General features: G+C 30.8%; 1 protein-coding gene across 5 annotated transcripts in view; it reads left to right on the forward strand.

The window, feature by feature from the left end:
• The first annotated feature begins 252 nt into the window (after nucleotides 1-252).
• The window catches only part of LOC111038130 (guanine nucleotide-binding protein G(q) subunit alpha), a 28,282-nt gene continuing 12,476 nt past the window's right edge, over nucleotides 253-16,058 (forward strand). The window contains exon 1 of one of the 5 annotated variants that reach the window (XM_022321079.1): nucleotides 253-2,008. In XM_022321079.1, coding sequence (XP_022176771.1) covers nucleotides 1,891-2,008 — 118 coding nt within the window. In that variant the 5' untranslated portion in view covers nucleotides 253-1,890. The remainder of the gene's footprint in view (nucleotides 2,009-16,058) is intronic. The other 4 variants (XM_022321078.1, XM_022321077.1, XM_022321080.1 and 1 more) reach the window with 4 other exon arrangements.

The following is a 16,058-nucleotide window of genomic DNA, read 5'->3' on the forward strand; positions in this document are numbered from 1 at the left end:
GCACCAAACAACTAAACATCGCGTCACGGAGGTTTCGCGCTTTTCGGGTCCATCCTGCGTCGCCGCCGTCGTTGGTTTTTGATTACCGTCGGGTTGGAGAGGGGGGGAGACCGTTTGGTCGCCGAATTTCGTCCCCCGGAAACGAAAAAAATCAAACCGGCCCGTTATATTTTTGACCAACAGATGTCGCCACCGCTGTAAAGTACAGAAATGGGCGTCTGTAATGCAGCCTGTATGGCGTGTACTCGCGGGAGTGTGCGCGCATCTATAATCTCGTTAATAACGAATTACGAAACTACGAAATGCAGTGCGGCGCTCTTGTCAGAAATGATTGGCTTCTTTAAAATTGAATTAAGTCTAACAGGATAATAAAGGGGCCGCGCCGACGACCGGCACTAGCGCCAAGCAGCACCGGCACCGGCACCAAGCAGCAGCAGCAGCGGGCCATCGCGTGCGTGCTCGTGTGTGTGTGTGTGCGTGCGTGCGTGCGCGTAAAAAAGAGAAAAAGAGCGAAAAAAACACAACAACACACGCCACACACACAAGTCACAACAGCGACAACGGTCGACGGACGGAGTGCTGGTATAGTGTCGTCGTCGTCGGTCGAGGTACTCGGTGCGAGTACTTGTACTGCACACAGTGCACAACGGCCGTTCGCGTCGCCGTTTTTCCGTCACCAGTGTACGGTTCGCGTCGTCGAAACGTTAACGTACAACATCGTTCGGCATACCGGTACGGTGGTGGCGTTCAGTAGCCCCCCGTGCGCTCGGTACGAGTGTGGTAGTAGTTGCTGTTGTTGTTGTTGTTGCTGCCGCTCGTGCACGGCGGTGGTGTAGATTAAAATTTCCGGTCGACCGTTTCACATCAGCTGCTGCACACGGGCCGCCGGATCGTGTACACACACATTTTCACACACACACACACACACACACACTCAGACGTATAATATATTCGCCTCACCACCGCCGCAACGTCATCACTCGCTCACCCGCTCTCTCACTCTCGCTCTAGCGCGCGCACACTGCTGCCGCCGCCGTCACCACACCCAGCCGCGCGCCGGCGAGACGACCGCCCCAGCCGAGTGCGAGATATCGCCGTACCCACACGGCCACACACACTCACACACACATACTCGTACACACTCACGTATTATACACGTCGTCGTATAATATTATAATAATATAACACTCGCACACGTATATTATGTGTGGACGAGTGATGTAGATAATAGTATTATATTTTTGTGGTGAATCGAACGCGCGAAAAATCGCCTTGGCATTTTTTTTTTTTTTGCTCTCGTTTAGCAGCCCTCCCGCGGTAAGTGTGTGCGCGCGCGCTCGTGTCGTTTTTCCACTCGTGTGTGCGGCCGTCGCCCATCGACGGATAGCGATTTTGTGTGCGAGTGTGTGTGTGTGTGCCCGTGTGTGTGTGCGTGTGCGAGCCGCGTTTGTTTTTTCGTGCGACCGATCTCTCTCGTCGCCGGATACCCACGGACAGCCACTGGCCCGACGACTACCCACCCGGGATCAGCGCCACCACGCCGGCAGCACCGGCACCACCAGATATGTGTACACGGACGATGGCGTGCCGCCGGTTGTCGCCGCCGTCCTAGGAGGGTGACGGACGGCCAGAGTCGTTGTGTTTGACGACGACGACGACGCACACACCCACCCACACGCACTGTGCGTTTTTGGTGAGGCACGGCGCGTTGCGGGTCACTGTGGAGTGGCACGAGGTGTCTGCTGCTGCTGGCCGCGTTGGTGGTGGTGGTGGTGGTGAGTACGGCGGGTGGACAGCGCAGCAGGTAATAACGGACGCGCTGCGGCAGCCCACTGTCCTCCGTCGTCGTGGTGGACCGGGCCGCAAGGTGCTGCTACTGTCATCGCTGAAATGGCGTGTTGCCTATCTGAGGAGGCCAAGGAACAGAAGCGCATCAACCAGGAGATCGAACGACAGCTGCGGCGTGACAAGAGGGACGCCCGGCGAGAGCTCAAACTCCTGTTGCTCGGTAAGTACCAACCGTTTACCCCCTTGGCAGCTATGAAGCAAGCCATTCATTATCCCTATTCTAAGCCGACCCGCTGATAGACACATAGGTCAACACCGCCTCTTAGATGTGTCTGTCGGTATGCCTCTCATGTACCTAAACTCATGTCCTAGTCATCTAGGTAGGTTTAAAATTTGTATGTCTTTGATGAGTAGGTCATTTTACCATTTTATAAAATTCTACCTACAAAATATATGATATTTATTCCTATTTAGGTATTACTATTGAGAACGTTCAATAAAAACCCACTTGTGCCACAATTTCTATAAAAAAAGTTTAAAACTGAGGAGTTAAAACCAATCTATGTACGACTCGCGAAAGTCTGTAATATTACCTATTAAATCATTGTTGGTCATTACTCAGTTGTATAGCACCGATAGGAAAAAAAATTTTTTATTGGATGCTCATGATAAGTGCCTTTTGACTAAAATATTTTTGACCGTGTATTGATTGTATTGGATGTCTGTACCTAGGTACATCAATAATATTGAAAATATCAAATCTGTTTTTATATTTATTGATATCAATAATATTGATTAGGTTTATGGTTGTTTTAGTGTTAAAGGTAGGTATACCTAATAGATACCTATATTTTTAATTATAATATTATAAACTTTAAATAATTACTTGGGTAACTGTAATCTTAAATACCTAAACTTATTTGAGTATGGCTTCTTACTTATGCCTATTCTTTTCACTGAAATCTATAAGTTAAGCTATTATAGCTACCTAGGTAATACATCAATACTAATAGTATGCGTCCTGTATGACATATAAACAATTGAATTATCTATACAACTCTTAATAAAGTCGGTTTTGAAGTCAAATTAAAATATTTAGGTTAGGACTCTTATACCTATATAAATACCTTAAAGAATTTTTGCATTATTATTTAATAAATATCCCTCGAAATATCCAAAGCTATAATATGACCCAATTATGTCTTCCTTTTTATCTTATTAAACTACAATGATGAAATCAATTTCAATATCTTTAACTGATATTTTATTTTTAATTATTTGTATCTAATATCATCATCAGCAATTTTGTACATCTACTTTTTCGGAATCACAAAATTAGATAGATCCTTAACTCTTTGGTTAAAAAAAAAATGATTTAGGTATACCTAAACTTAATTAACTATGTACCTATATAAGTTAGGCCTTGGTAATAGCCTATACGGATATAATAAGAACAAATTATTAAAAACATTATACAATGAACATAAATATTAATATTAACCTCTACCTATCATAATATTATAGTTCATATAATAGGTATGCAAAGATACATAGTAGTAATATCCGAAATTGGTTTTAAAAAAATGTAGGTAATTCAACAAAAAAAGTTGTAAAGGCTAAAGTAAAAGCATGTAGGTATACATATTTCTTTCTATTAATAACCATAATAAATAACTAGTTTTATTTCATTCTACCTTGGTAGTTTTTTCTAGAGTTAGAATCTAACTCTTACTTGATTTTTGTCAAAAAAATGTAATGATTATTAAGTTGAAAGATTAATAGGAATAAAGCAACTAAAGTGTATGTTATCAAAAATATCATTGTATTTTTTTACATAAGTATTAACCTCGGTATTAATATAACTATCATTTTATGTTCTAGTAGGCATGTTTTTACCTACTAATTATTTAGGTACCTAAGTACTTCATTTTAGAAGGCAATATAAGTATATATTAAGTACATGTATACATATATTTGTTTTTAATCAAGTTCATTTTGTTCAATAATATGATTTTTAAATTAGCTATCAATAAGCAATGCCGCTGCTGGGGTGGACAAATGGGACAATTTGTCCAGGACCTCGCAATTTTTAAGTATCATCTTAATACAATAAGACCCAACGAGATTTTAAACAATTACATTAACAAATTATAAATCTATAAATGTATTATTCTATACTACACATCACACAATATGTATTATATTAATATTATTCCTATCACTAGTTATTTGGAAAACAATATTTAAAACTAGCCAAAAAAATTTAGCTTAATTTTAACTACAAAGTAAATCGTCATCAATACAACGAAAGAGTAATAGTTTGACGATACCTGTCAGATAGGATCCCTACAATAAATATTTATTATCTCTTTAGTTATTGTTTTCTCTGTTCTTTATTTGAAAAGGCTTTCTGTTTATTTCTGTACTTCTGTATGGCAGTATTATAGAAGGGACAAGAGCGATATTCTTAAAATATTTATTTGATTAGGTAACTAAAATTCATAATATGTTCTTACCTCAATTATATAATATTGTTGTTGTATGTACCTAATTAGCTATTATTTTATTATTTGTAAATAATTTTGTGATAACACATTGTAATAAAAAAAAAGGATAAGAATACCCTAATATTATTATTTGCAATGTTAAAAATTCCAAAAAAAAAAAAAATATTTTTTTTTAAATCCTGATTTAAAAAAATCTAGAATTTTACCCTTCTCTAGGGTACCTAATGGCTAAACCTTGTCCAGGGCCTCCTAGCACCGGCACTGTCAATAGGAACATAGTTAAGTAATACATTTGTCTTATCAAATAGTGTAGACTGAATGTGAATATTTTGATAGTGTTAAAATAAAAAAGTAGGTAACCTACATGATTATTTAAGTTACAGAATAAAATATTTGGTACTTGATAAATATAAAATATTTAACATTAACATAGCTTATGTTAAGTAGGTACATTAATTATTCAACAAAATGCTAAAATTGATAGTTAGGTAAATTATTTTAACATTATTTCTAATCACCTATGTGTATAAATAAAAAATAATACCTAATAATTATTTTAAATAGTTCTGAAAAAGATTTTGAACTAAAGAAAACTGAACTACAGTATCATATATTACCGAGTGTATCAGGCACTCATCTAACCACTACCTATTTACCTAATTGTGTAAAATATATATTTTTTAAAGGACAATATTATGTAATATTATGTTCTATAATGTGTTTAACTTTTACTGGAACTATCGATACACATTTAATGTAATATAATTTAGTGTATACAAATTCCTACAATAAATAGGAAACCTTTTTACTAACAAACTGTTGTACACTATTTTACCTATGAGTACCCATAATTACTCGGCTTTCATTTTTTTAGATTTATGGTTGACGTGTAGGTATCTTATTGATAAAATAATATTGCATTTAAGCGTTGTTTATCAATAACAACCTAGTGTATTTCCTTGGCCGTAAACATACAAAAATGTATAATTATTACATTTAAATATTAAATACATTTTTATACTGCTTGCATTAGCTGTATTAAATATCTTTATTTTCTTTTTAATTTCTAAAATATACCTATTTCATTAAAAATATGTTATTTAATAAGTTAATATTTAGAGGAAAGCAAAACATTTAAAAAAATGTTGTCACTAACAAAATCCTCATTCAATGAATTTCTCACCCATAATATATTAATATGGTATGGTTTATATCAGAAAATGTAGGTAATTTAGGTAGGTACACTATTAATGATATTTTAAATTTTAGGATAAGACAATAATTTATCATGGTATGCATTATACATTGTATACAAGTTTAATGTAAAAGGTGCATCAATTATTAGTTGTAACTTGTTACTTATTATAGTTAGTTATATTTTCTTAATTTAAACTGTTTAATTATAAATACTTTACTATATGATATGTAGGGTATCTATATGAAATAGACAAAGATAGTAATAAATGTTACATTAAATTCCTTTTTATCAGTGTTAAACACTTCAAATTCATATCATAATATACCTTATAATGTACGGTAGTTAAATTGTCTATACTTTGTTCCATGATAGAACAGGAATCTTTTCTCACATATCCAAAGATCGCCAAGACCGTCAAATCCTCTCTACATAACCATCATTATACGGCACAGTATGGGTTATAAGGAGCCGATGACTGGTTTTGGTCGGTGGATGATCCAATTCTCTCATGGAATGGAGTATAAGTATTTTTTCTTACGGACAAAATATTGTCCTTGGTTCTTACACAACCTAATTGTTAATATAACTGGTACTTAGTTTGAAATAACTGTATACAACTTATTTAAAACTAATTTTGTAAGGGACCTAAGTATATTGGATAATGATTAACCAGTTAATTGTTTAAGAGTTGTTTTGAACTAAATGTTGATGTTACATAGTAGTGTATGATTTTGTGACTTATGAAAAGAGTAACAATTCTTGTTAAACTTGGTAGTCTTTAGTCTATATGATGTGCTATCAATATTTGTTATACTTCCTGGTTTCACCAATATTACTCCGGACTTCAACTAAATTACATAAAATTTGTCCACCATCTTTTTTCTATTTTTCAACTTTTAGAAAATTAATTTTTTGTTACCAGGGTAGGCTCAGAAATCTTAAATTAAATTCCTAACTGGTGTCCCAGAAGCGCTATTTCTTCTCATATTCGGAACAATATATTATACGCAGTAGAGCTACCTATAGGTAGAGCTAAAGTGGACTGAGACCCATTTGGCCCACCATTATTATTAAAAAAAATTGCCCTTTACTATTACAACCTTAATTTTAGAACTTTATTTTTGAATTTTGGTAACTCATCAATCACTATAATAAACTAGTAATAAATGTTTTTTAAATTTAAATTTATTGGGGGTAATATTGATTGTTAGTTATTTATATTGTACTTTAAATCATAGATAAAATCTAGAGTATAAATGTAGTAGATATATGGATCATTTTCACTTAGGTGCATAATAACTTCAAGAATAATTAATTGCTTAAATAGATAGATCATAGTACACTTATGTACAACTATTTATTTGGTTGTACTTGAAGCAACCGATCATATTGATGATTGTATTAGGTCATTGGCAACAGCCATATTTTTTTAAGTACTTTGTTGTATTAAAATCAAATTTTAAATGAGAAGTTTATGGGATATATGTGGGACCTGCATTTAAAACTAATAAAAAAAGATCTATAAAACTACATATTTACCGCAATAATGTCCTTAAGAAATGAACAAAAATGTATTTTAACAATTCTTATACTAACAAAATTATGAACTTAATAAAATATACCAACTGATCAATTAGCTGTTGCTGGTTTGAATCCTGTACACATACAACAGCTGTTTAACTGTAAATAGATAAAGTCGTTACCAATGTATTAATATCATAAATAGTATGATCGGCAAAAGGTAAATGGTCAGTACAAAATGTTTTGAATTACCAATTAAGTAAAATCTAAAAATGTATTCATATGCACTCAAAAAATGCCAAAACAAATGAAAAAAAAAGTTAGTTTTTTCAATTCTTTGATGTATGAACCAGGATTATACTTAAAACTCATTGCTGGAGACTAAAGAAACCATTCATCTTAGGTATCTAGGTGTAGTAACTGTTGCTATACTTCTAAAGTCAATCTGTACTTATAGGTATCCAACGTTGGTGAACTGCAATTAAATATATATATTTATACTCAACCGATACTTTAAACTCCGCTCTTAAAATTCAAATCATCTGATTAGCAGAATCAACCTACTAACTATTTCACTCCCTCATTGAAATCACAGAAATATTATGATCCTTGCTCTTGACTTTAATACTATACCAACAAATTCTCTTAGAAGCCATTAGAGAAACAGAAAATATAATTTAAGAGGAATTTGTTACCGCTGTATAATTTTTTTCCAATTTGTGCAGTCTACTGCTTTAATTCTACATTATATTTTTTTTTAAAATTAATTTCAGATTCTTTTAAAATTTTAAATTAATGTTGAGAAAAAAAATACATAAGAATATTTGAATCTGTATTTGCATGCATCATAATATCATTGACATGATTCATGAGATAATTTTGCACCAGGTTGGACCAACAAATTTGTAAGGAAATTTCTAGACTAATACACAATATTGATATTATATTTCAATATGTAGTTCATCATATTGTGTGTATCCCACACCAGATGATGGTCAACCTTAAGTATACATCTAAGGTGTCAATTTTCTAAAATATATTGTATAATTGTTTCATGAACAAAGAATCAAAATTATTTAAAGTTTTAAAGATCCCCAAGTAGGATTTGTCTAACCTTTTCCTTAAATTTCATTCTCGATTTTATCCATATAATATAACAACAGAAAACCGGTTTCATGATAATTAACTATTCATCAATAATGTTGATGCTAAATCATACTTGTATATAACCATTTATAATTTAAAATACCATACAAGAATGATTTGATACATTCAAATTATATTTTTCAAAGCAAGTTCTTAGAATCTTCTATTTGTAACATTTTAGTAAAATAACATAAATATTGTGACATGATAAGGAATTTATAAATATTTAGTACTTTTAACTTATAAATGGACATTACGCATACTAGGTTTAAACGTAGCAAGTATATGGAACACGTTATTAAAAAAAAAAAAATTTAAAAAAAGTTTTAAATCGATAAACAAAAATTAAAAACGTTTTCTTTCCCTGATATCGTAGGCCATAGATGTTCTATTATAGACAATCCTATAAACCATTATTTTAAGTGTGAGAACACATCGATTTTGCCTGCACATCCCCACCCGACACCCTGTTATCGAGATCAGTACCACTATGGCAGGATTTCAGATGGGGATGCGCAGAACCGATTTTTGTCAGGTGTCAACGTGTTTTCTCGCTGGATAAAGTACCTAAGTATTATTATCATTCAATTTTCTAGCTACTAAGATATTATAGGATATTATAAATTTATAAAAAAAAGCCACCTAAAAGTGGGGCAAATCATGATAAAAATATTTTAGAAGACTCGATTTTATTTTATTTTTGAAATGTTTGTCAGTTAAATACCTATGTCCTAATAATATATTTTAGGGGGGGGCTTAACCCCTAAGCCATCCCTTATTTGCACCGTTGGAAACTTCTTAATGTTAGTCTTACCACAGTCCACAGATTTAAATACTATACTAACTAGTACTCATAAGACGTATATTACAGGTCTGTTAATTAAGTCTATAAAAGTTTAATAATAATATTATTTTAAAGGGGCGTCGTCGTCGTTATAGACCTGTTGTTCTTCTGAAGACTAGTTAAAAATAGATCTGATGCAATTATTGATTGCTCTCCTACATGGTGATACCCGTTAACGAGTTCAATGGTTAATTGCCGCCACCGGTTCTTAACTTGCTTTCTACAAAATATGTATTAATATCGTATGCCATATCCGTGTTTTAATTCATTAAAAACACCGCTACAAGAAAGAAAAAGTAAAAATACAATTTGTGATTATGAGTTGTGCATTTGTAGTATTTTCTACATAGTCCCTTCATTTAAATGTATGCAGGCCCAGCCACACTTGCTCTTCTCACTCGACACCCCAGGGTCTTGTGACATAGAACAAATAACATTTTTTTTTTTTAAATTATTCAACGTCAATAATTGTGTGACTGAACATTTTTTTCAGCTGTTATTACTGATATTATACCTCTATAAATAGGTACATTTTATAATTTTTACCTAATTAAATTTTAAAGCAAGTAAGTATAATTGTGTAAGGCACCTAGGCACTGAGGTATTAGTGTATAACCCGAACCCTTTTCCTCTGCATGCTTCGACAAAAACACATTATCACTGATAAATCTAGAGTATATAGGACCCACGGTATATATTGGTATACTATTAAAGAAGAACTTTTCAAAGGATAATATCGGAGCGTTAAAAATATATGTATAAGTAATATTAAACCATTTCAAAAACATAAAAAATCCAATCATATATAATAGCAAGGTTGGAGTTTTATTTAAAAACCACTTAATTTACAACCAAACATTTTTGCTATTTCATTTTTAATGTATTAAGTCTTACCTCTAAAATTATTTCTCGGTATTTTATGATAAATCCGCCTGAACGTATTTTTACTTTGTTGCACGTGTGACGGACAGACAATTTCGGTTTATTAGCTGCGTTTTTTTAGCCTTATTAAACTTGACCACATTTTATCGAGAGTGGCTCACTCCTATATAATTAGGTTTACTATTCGGGCCGTGATTAGCTCGCGATAAAAATATATGCCATTGCTTGTGCTAATACATGTCTAACGCGGGCTTAGTATCTGCAGAAATTACTTCAAAATAACCAATATTACCAATTCGATTAAAATAAATTTAAATAGTTAACTATTTACTTAAAACTTAAAAATAATCATTATACTTATTTTAGTGCATACCATATTTCTCGTTGCATGTTGTTACTTTGTGGATTCAAAATTAATATTCTTAGTACTTATCAAGTTATTGCTGTTAATAATTACTTAGTCATAAGAATCGTTTTTCATCATATCAATAACTCGATACCTGCTATATTGCATTTTTAGCTATGTAAATATCAATCTTATTTTATGAATTATGATTGTTAAATTAAGTGTCCTATATTTTACACGAGATTTTAGCATGTTACATTATAGAATAGGCTTAGGGCGTAATCGAACGTTCGAGACGTATGAACCAGTGATGTTTAATTGCGGACTCTTTTTATCACTGTAATTGTGGAGGCGTAGTTCAAAGGTTAATGAGTAATGACTAATAAGTAATAACTCTCGTGTTTTTATCTGTCCCCGCTATCATTTAAATGTGTTAAATACGTACCAAAGTCTGATTATGATATCGTCAAATCCCATGTTAGGCCATATATTATTGGTATCGCGGGATCTCTTGAACTGTGTATAGGGGTTTTTTATATAATATAGATAGGTATGCCAATTAGTCCGCTGCAACAAATAATTTATTTTACTCTAACAATTATTTATTATAGGTATATTGGTATATTGTAACCTAAATATCTTTAATACTTCTATTTTTTGGAAGATTTCATTGATGTCATATTTGATCCCTTGATGCTAGTTTGTAAAGTTATTAATTATTATTTAGATTCATGTATAACATGTACTATGTGACACTTGCTATGTATTTGATATCCAATTGCACAATTTGTTTTGGTTATATGAAACTAACAATATTATTTTCGATCAATTGTTTATTATTCGAATTACAAATCCGCTAGTTCGAAGCATCAATGTCAAATGGTAAAATTAGAAGAGCCCAGGGGAAAGAAACCTAGTAAAAAGATGATACCCTGCAGGTATTTTCTGGTAGAATGTGTATATTTTTTTATTAAAACCTTTATTATCGTCCTTGACATTTTTTTTTTCGTTACGCAGGGCTTAAAACTATAACCTCGATAGGGGTAGGGGTTCTTTTATAAGGAAACTTATACATTTTTCCTCCCTGCCAAGTATATCTAATTGAATTTCATTTATGGCTAAAGCAAACGCATCACGTTTGGATACGTGTCTTGTGAAGTTGCAAGGCCATGGTTTTGATATCCACATGGGATTTTGTTGTATGCTAGACATTAAAAAAATTGGTATTCTGTTTACGTAATCACTGTTAAGGACAAATTTCAAATTATTAGTCACGATGACTCACGAATACATAATTTTTATTATGGAAAATTGTACGAAAATAAAAATTAAGATATACATGCACAAAACAATTTTCTTATGGGTACCTAGCTGATGTAAAAAAATCATGATTTTTTTTTAATGTAAGAATTGAGTTATAATCAAAAAGTGTCTCTCGTATATTATCTGTTATATAAAAATCTCGTGTCACAATATGAAAAATGTTTGTTATCGAACTCCTCCCAAACGGCTAGACCGATTTTCATAAAATTTTGTGTGAATATTAAGTAGGTCTCAGAGAGTGATGTAAACTATTTTGCATACCTCTAGGTGTACAGAGTGGCTCACACAAAATATTTTTTAATATTTAACGTGTAAATTGTTTAACAATAATAATAATACGCAACTAGCATACAACAACACTATATGGTTACCGAATATTAGTATCAATTGAACTTTTAAACGATCAAATACATATAATTGACTTAAAAAAACAGAGCATTACAATAATTTTTGGTAAGTTTGATGGAATATTTTTATTTTTAAAATGCCAGCCATTAGACGTACAAATTTAAGTCACGGAATTAGCAATGCTACAAGTCAAAGATATACAATATCAAGCAAGACACATAATTTCGCACCCCCGTTTAAAACGTATGTACACGTTTATTTTAATTAATAACTCATTTTCTTAACTTTTTAGTGGAAATTAGTTTTTTTTTTGTTTTTTGGTTGCCAATTGTTAATTGGGCAGAACAAGTTTAAGCATGCATCAAATCGAATCTTCGCACCCATTGCCTACCAAGGCGGCTGAGATGCACTTATAGCCGATCATCGTAATGTCCAGTCAAAATAAAAATAAAACACATTATTCATATTATAATCATATAGATAGTAATGTAGTATGCCCCTAGCGGGGACTACAATCCTGATAATATACTGCTCGCATTATCACCATCAAGTCTCTTATATAGAGATGAAATTTTTAACGGGCAACGAAGTACACAGGATCAGCTAGTTTAAATATAATATATTGATTCAACTACCTCACGATTTAAAATAGTAATTTTTTATAACTATATAAGAGCTTGTATACATGACAGAAACACTTATGCAAATCCATTGGCAGTCAATTGTGTAATTCATCAGTACCGACAGTACCTATATAAAGCCAAGCTAGGCTATAGTATCACGATTACACTGTTTAAAGAGAATATCATAACTATATTTTGGCGAAATTCTCAAGTACCTATATTGTTTGATTCTATAATAATAGTATGTGGATATCAGTACAATGTTCATGATTATAAGTTCCAGTTTTACTAATTAAGTTATTTAAGTTACCTGCATTAATTTGTATTATTTTAAACAGTATTTTTTTTGAAATACGATTAAAATAGTATATAGTGTTATATAATGTATTGTAAATTTATTTTAATTGGGCGATGGAACGAAGTAATGTATTTCCTTAAGATGAAAATTATTGCTTAAAAAATGCTACACAATGAAAATATACAACAAAGAACATTTATAGCCTTTAGTTTGAACATATGTGTTAGTAAAATGTTTTTAATTTGTTCTATTTTATGTGCTCGCATAGATCTGGTCGTAAAGGGACGAAGTTTATCGTCTAGAAATATTTCAATCGTTTCCAGATGTGCATGTTGTGAATGAGTTTAAAGTATATTTCAATTTTCTACTTAAGAGTTTATTACATTTGGCTAGAAAAATAATTCCGTTAAAATTCTATGCTCAATTTATACGTTGTTTAATTATAAATGAATAAGTATAAAATATCCATTACAGTTTAAAATTTAGTATATCAAACGAATACACAATAATTACGACGATTACATACCTACTTGTTGATTATAGTTTATTGTTAAACAAAAATTATAATAATAATATATTATTTTTACAAAATGCTCATAATAAAGGTTTATTTCATCGGATTAATAGTAATTTATTAGTAAGGTTTATTAGCTATTTTAATTTAAATTATAGTTATGCATTTATGCATTTAAGATATAAATTATAAACATCTTCACACAAAATCTTAATAGCTATATTATATATAATTTAAATGTATTTATTTTAATTTAACTTATGTGTATATTTTCCTATAAATATGTATTTTTTTCATTAAACATTTTCTACTCTTCGGAAATTCTAATAATAATAAAGACCGAATGTGAAGAAAATTATATATTTATACAACCTATAATAATAGTGTGACAATGGGAACTTTATTGTATTGATCAAATTATATTTGAAAACAGATTTAATAATTGTGTACGTAATAGATTTTTTACACAAATTATACGTAAATACTAAATAGAGTAATACATAATAGTATTATACTCAAGTAAAACAAATTTTAGCTATAACTCGCTTATGAACTTAATCTGAAAAGACAAAAAAAATTCTAATTATATAATTATTAGTTATTAAAGTGTGTTTTTACAAAGTATAGACTATTTTGACAAAACGTATTACTATTAATTTTTTTATTTCATGGATAATTTTGGTTGGATTGAAATCTATAATTATAATTTATTCAAGTTCTTCTATCGTATTAAAATTATAAATGCAAACACACTCAGTTAAAAAAAAATACACCACCTATTTGTAAAATATACTAACTTATCCGAAAGATTAATAATATTCGTCGTATGTTATAACATTTTAATTAGGTAAATTATTCATGTTGGCACCTATAATTTTTCTGAATCAATATAAAATATTTATTTTAAGAATGTTGACCAATAAATAATTAAACTAGGGTTCTTACTTTTTTTCGTAAAAACCCCGAATGAAATACTAATCTATTTTTTTATGTTAATATTTATTTAACCAATTAAATTTAACTTAATTTTAAAACCATTGGATTTCTTATAGAACCAATTTTATACATTTTAAAATTCCAAGTTAATTATGCTGTGCCATACTGTTTTTATTAATAATAGTAACAAAAATCATCTTAAAATTTAAATTTGTATCCGTAAAATATTGCCTTTTTAGCAATAATGGCCCGTGATTAGTAACTTTTTTTGTAAAATTCTTGTTAACCGATGACCTACGAAGAACTTAACCTCGATCATTATAACTGTTCTGGTGATAACTATAATACTGATTGATTTTCTTAACAATATTGGTTATAGTACTTACAAATTGAAATAAATATAGGCGATTGTATACAATATGTTAATATTTTAATTTTTAAATCGATAACATTATTTATAAACTACTGTCGTGTTTCCTATTCTAAGTTAGTATTAAATGTATATGTCTTTAATTTTAACGCAAGACTAATTAATTTAACCCCAAAGATACCTTATAATATGCACTCATACTAACATTTAAAACGTATTGTAACAAAACTGTCTTTAAAATATTGCCTTACAGTATGGCAGTATGGATACAAATAAAAACATCCATTAGAAATGTCCCTTTTCCAATTTTAAACTAAATACATTTTTTACACTTTTAAAACTTAAATTTATTTAACTCGAATGTGCTTCAGTAATTTTTATACTCATATACCTATTTAATTGAATTCCTTCACTTTTAAGTTTTGATTCTTTTTTGTATAAAAGTTGTAATTTGTTAACGTGATTTTAATACAATCAAAGAAAGTTGACTCAATCTTGCACAACCTATAATGGGTAGAATGTAAATGAATCATGTACCTAATTTATGTATATTTTCTAATTTCGAGGTTACCTAAATGTTTATTAAAATGTTACCTAATACAATGACCTAGATCATGCAAAAACTCTTTCTAATTTTTGTAAACTGTTTAAAAATATGCAAAAAAACACCACCAATGTATTTCTAATTGGAATAAAATAATAATACTCACGAATCTAATAAATTTAAACAAAGCTTTTTTCATAATTAAAAATGTTAACTAGTTATTGATTCCCTTGTGAATGTTTAATAGGATTATACTAATATTATGTGGTTTTTTACCTAATTTATTGATATACCTATGTATATTTTTTTATTGGTCTTCAAATTATAAATTTCTGCTTCGACAATTAAGGCTATTAGCATTACATTTGTATATGTACATATATTTTAAATATAAGCATAACATAACTTTGACTATAAAAATAACTCTAATATTTAATTATTTTGATTGGAATAATATAAAGTGTACATTAAAAATCAAGTTCTATAAATATATTTTTACGGGTTAACTAGTATAATATATATGTCATATATTATATGTAAGTGAATTAAGAAAATGAAAAGAAATGACTTATTCTGACTGTCAGTAAAAATATTACCAATTAGTATGATGGCAGCAATGCTTGTGTTTTGCAAAAAACGCATAATAAAATAATAATATATTTATTGGTGACAACTAGTTGCTGTGCACACCCTTGATACCACCCCCCCCCCCCACACACACACACACACTACCTGCAAAATGGTTATATATATCTGGTGACTACGTTAAAATCGGGAATGATGCTCCGTGGATTCGCCTCAGAAAAAAATACAAATCCGGTAAAACATTTCTCCTCATCCTTTGAAAATGTGGGAAAATAAAAATTTACT

The sequence above is a fragment of the Myzus persicae genome, unplaced genomic scaffold (genome assembly GCF_001856785.1).
Source record: "Myzus persicae strain clone G006 unplaced genomic scaffold, MPER_G0061.0, whole genome shotgun sequence".
NCBI classification, from domain to species: domain Eukaryota; kingdom Metazoa; phylum Arthropoda; class Insecta; order Hemiptera; family Aphididae; genus Myzus; species Myzus persicae.